At 34.2% G+C, this 5000-nt stretch overlaps 1 protein-coding gene across 1 annotated transcript in view; it reads right to left on the reverse strand.

Moving 5' to 3' along the window:
- Window positions 1–18: 18 nt before the first annotated feature.
- Window positions 19–5000, reverse strand: part of LOC137645363 (uncharacterized) — a 25723-nt gene continuing 20741 nt past the window's right edge. Inside the window, exons 3-4 of the mRNA XM_068378173.1 lie at window positions 323–503; window positions 19–65 (exon numbers count right to left, since the gene is read on the reverse strand). Of these exons, the coding sequence (XP_068234274.1) occupies window positions 19–65; window positions 323–503 (228 nt within the window). The remainder of the gene's footprint in view (window positions 66–322; window positions 504–5000) is intronic.

Raw genomic sequence — 5000 nt, forward strand, 5'->3', positions numbered from 1 at the left:
GTTGCATCACGTGAGGTGTTAGCTACGAACGGCACTACACCCTTCCGGGCTTAATTTCAAGTAGCCTACAGAACGATGATATTTTAGAGTAAAAAAAAAATGGGGCTAAACATAAAGATGGGGCTAAACATAAAGATGGGGCTAAACATAAAAATGACAAAGAACAGAGGTTACAGGGTAATCTACTATTATGTGCTTTGGTTTTCTTATAAAAAGCCGTATTCAAGTAATATTAGTTTTGAATGCCTTTAGTTAAGTGTTGTAAACTTTCTGCATTGAATGAAAGTAAAACCATGTTATTTAAATGAAAAGCAGAACTTACCTCCTACGGAATGGTCTGAACCCTCCTCGTTCGTCCTTCCCCAGTGGACTTCAGAAAACTCATAGCACAATTTCATGTTACCCGTGGGATAATCCACACATTTCTTTTCGTCTTTTATAACAGGGGTTAACCGCAAGACAGCAATCCCATCTCTCTCAATGTAATCCATTTCGACACTTACCTAAGGAATAGAGAGTTATCAGTGTTTCTTGAAAGGCTTTTCAAATGACGGAAAGTTGAGCTTAGGCGCAATAAAACAAGAACAATTTGGAAGGTGAAGTAGAGAACAAAAATAGAAGATAGTCAAATAAGATTCCAGACAAAAAAAAAAAAAAAAAGATTCAATCGAGATTCGTTACAAACTAAAATTAATCCAGGCACTGCACTGATATATATATATATATATATATATATATATATATATATATATATATATATATATATATATATATATATATATATATATATATATGTGTATATATATATATATATATATATATATATATATATATATATATATATATATATATATATTGTACAGTTAGAATCAAAAGGCCGAAGACACTCAAGGGAAATCTTCCGTCAGATGTCTCTATTGTCCCCGTGACAAAATACATAAAGGCTTTCTCTTCTTACTACTTCGAGGAAATGGGCGGAGCTTTCTTCAACCTCAGCGGATGAATACAAAGCTTACAAATCTAGTTGCCATATTTCTTACTATAGTATCATTTGACAACTCGACTATCTACAATAAAACATACAACACACAAATATGTGGGCGTTATATATATATATATATATATATATATATATATATATATATATATATATATATATATATATATATATATATATATATATATATATATATATATATATATATTTCCCAATAAGCAAGTAGAAATTAATGAAGTTACATAGGTATACAACTTCTGTTAACCAATACCCTATCAGATCATTTCGATAGGAGTCTCATTCAAGTCAATATTTCTTTAGTTTCATGTATAGTTCGATACTCTAAAATATTTATAAGGAATACACTTAATAAATTAAATTATATCAGTCCCCAAGTCATTGAGAGAGAGAGAGAGAGAGAGAGAGAGAGAGAGAGAGAGAGAGAGAGAGAGAGAGAGAGAGAGAGAGAGTCGATTTTTTTTCAGCTTACTTTTAAATATATAATACTTCACCATTTAAACTCATTTCGTATTGCATGATTATGCAATTTTTCTAATGAAAACGATATCTAGCTTCCAACAGACTACATCAGTATTTCTTTAAATGCTATAGTTATTGCTAAGGACTTGCCATACTGTCGATATCCATGAATCACAGTATTTTGTAAAACACTACGATCCTCTACTGTAAAATACTTCCCAAGTCAGTTATATTAATCGAGCTGTGTCATCTCAATATTTAGATCCTAGACCAATTATTCTTCTATTTTCATAAATTTTCTTTTTCATACGCTTTGCCGTATTATTGTCGATGTTCTTGCTCAAGAACAGTTAGCATTATCATTTGTATATAAATCTTATACATAGGCAGTAAATTCTTTGCTACTTTGCTGATTCAATCCTTATCACAAGAGCTTTAAAGTCGCTTGACAATTTAATGATGCCCTAACGTGGTTATTTGGTAGAATTATTACTTATACCTAAATTTTCCCAGCGAAACGTTCTTCAAGTTACTTACATCATGTCCTTTAGATTTCTTACCACAGGTTTTTGCCAATTAATATTATCATTGCATTAATGCTCTTTAATTTAATGCCAACCAACATTATTTATAATGTTATCATGAAGATATTCATAAACTGGAATAATTTCAAGTTATAGATAGAAATTACAGAAATAAAGCTGAAGAAGACTTTTTATTCGCGGAACCACGATTTTCAATTCATCGTGTTTTTTTTTTTTTTTCGGTGCAGATTTTAAAGAAAATTACATATTATAAGCAGGTAAATGAAATACAGTGCTTTAAATGACTTATTTCTGAATCCAGCTGAAGAATACCTTGTATTTGATTCACACAAATGTCGAACAGTTCCAGGTTAGAATTATCAAATGAAGGCGTTTCATGCGGCCCCGCTCGGGCTAGATTTCTTTTCTGAGGTGATAGCAAGAAGCCAGTTGCTAATATTGACGGCCGAAGCCAGGCTCTTGAGCGGGAAGGTCATCTCTTGGTTGAAAATGAGAATTTTTAACGAATAAATTAATAAATAATTATTGAAAGGATCACACTTGTAAAAGGATGAAGAGCTAACCCAATCAGTCAAGGGAGTAAGGAAGAAGCTTAGAAAATAAAAACTAAAGTAAGAAAAACATAAGACTCAAAAAAAAAATTAAAAAAAAAATCACTCTGCTGCGTGATTCAGTGATAAAAAGGGACAGTCAAAAATTTTGTTTTAACATACTTTCACTTTAATATTTTGTCCAACCCCCGTTTACATCAATTACATTATTGAGCCTCCTTGGCATAGACTCTACAAGATTGAAACATATGTTCGGTCGACGGCGAATGCCTTCCCAAACCTCGACTGCATGGGCTTCTACTGCTTCCTTTGTTGGCTCTTGTCTGATGTCCCACTCCTGAACCATGATACCCCATAAGTTTTCTATGGGGTTAATGTCGCATCCTTTAGTCGGCCAGTCCAAAAACTCAACCTCGGGATGCAGACGACACCATTCTCTCACCCTCATACTTGTATGTATAGGGCTTCTGTCCTGGACAACCTGGAAGAAATCAGATTAAAAGTTTTTGATAAACAATCAATCTGAAAAAAATAATGTTAATGAATAATTAAGAAATTAAGTTGCTATAAGGGGTGAGATTATAGTGTCCAAAGCCTGTCCTTTGTGCTTGTCCTCTCTGCCGTTATGGCTTGAAAGAGCAAAACAAACAAAATAAATTAATCAAAAACATCAGCATAGGAGAGCCTCTCAAGAAATGTATACATGAAATGTGAATTTCCAATTTCAAATTTTTCTATTCTTTTCCTATCCTTACCCTTAAAGTGTTTTCTCCCTTTTCTTCCCCCCTTCCCTTCTTAAATAATACCTTGATAGTTTGGGGAGCTGGTATGGCCATTGCTCGAACACTCCGAACGAGGGCTTCAAGTATAGATATATATTTCTCGCTCGTTAAGCGCCCATCAATCTGAAGTAACTCACCCGGTCCAAACGCCCACATCCAGCCCCACAAGGCTGTGCTAACTCGACCACTTCTTCTGGTCTCTACAATATTGTCTTTGTCATAGCGAGCGTTACGGACCCTCCAGCAATACCTGTTCCCCTGTTTCATACGTAATTAGAAATAATAAGACATTTAAACAATTTTGTCTGTTATGTTTGGAAGGGTTACAGGAAATATGAAAAAAAAAAGTTTTTTATGACGAAGTTGAAGTTTCTAAAATCCTTTCAATATATTGCATAGTCTATGGTGTTAACAAAATTCATATTGGACTTATTTCTACCTTTAATAAAAAATAGAATATATAAAATACGTTGAATGTTGACACGTCATAAAGGCATTTAAATTGAAATTTTAGGAGAAAAGTTATATTGCTTACTATTATACAATGTAAAAATAGTCTGCTTTGCAAAAACATGATCTAAGTACACAGTTTATAACTTAAAAATCTTGGTAGTCTTTATGGAACGCAATCTATATATAGAGTTCTTGAATGGTTAATTAAAGGATGCATATCTTGAACTTTGAGTGAAGTAAGGAACATTTTATAATCTCCCTGAAGGGTTAAGTAGTACGAGGAACTAAAATTTAGATGCGGGACGGTTCCCAAGTAGGGTGAACATCTGAAAACCATACCTGTTTCACTGATGAAAAACATTTCTCATCAGTGAAAATTACACTCTGCCAAAATGTGGCATCCTCCACTGAATACTGTAGGGCAAATCCCATTCTATATTCTTTTGCAGACAGGCTCAAAAATTCCTTCCTTGCTGGCACGTAACACTGAATGTTACGTGAATGGAGACGGCGTCTTGTTGTAAGGGTACTGCACCCAAGTTGAAGATCTCTCGTTATTTGAACGGCCGAAGTAAATGGACTTGCTTGCGACGCTGCTATAATGGCTTCGTCTTCTTGAGGAGTGGTCGCTTTTGGTCTTCCAATACGGACTCTGGTCTTTATGGTCCCTTCCTCTTACCATCGTTTAATCCATTTATGAATGGTAGAGCGATGAAATCCAGTACGTTGACAAATTACATTGATCGGCAAATTACATTCCCATAAGGCAATAATCCTTGCACGATTAGTTAAGACTTCAGGAGAGTTTGCCCTTGGCGCAGCCATGATACCTGAAACTAGATTAACGACATATACAAAATGCAAGAGTAAAATGGAATAAATCTGTGATTGCTGGAGGTATGTATGGAAATAAAGCATTTCATAACTTTAAAAACGCAATCTAAATAACATGTCAAAAATGATGGTAATATTTCATAAAGTAAATAATTCTTTGAACAGAATTGAAAATTCAAGCTCTAGCCTACTTACCACTGAGCTGAAACGGTGTTGTATGGAATCTTGGTTCCTTACTGTCTCAATCCTCACAGGTAAACTCTGCTTCATTGTTGCTGATGGTCAGGCGGATAACTTGGTGGAATAGGTAGTCCAGAACAAGCTTAACGATTTAAGTAGCAATCCATGACAAAAGAAC

Source organism: Palaemon carinicauda, chromosome 8 (assembly GCF_036898095.1).
Source record: "Palaemon carinicauda isolate YSFRI2023 chromosome 8, ASM3689809v2, whole genome shotgun sequence".
NCBI classification, from domain to species: domain Eukaryota; kingdom Metazoa; phylum Arthropoda; class Malacostraca; order Decapoda; family Palaemonidae; genus Palaemon; species Palaemon carinicauda.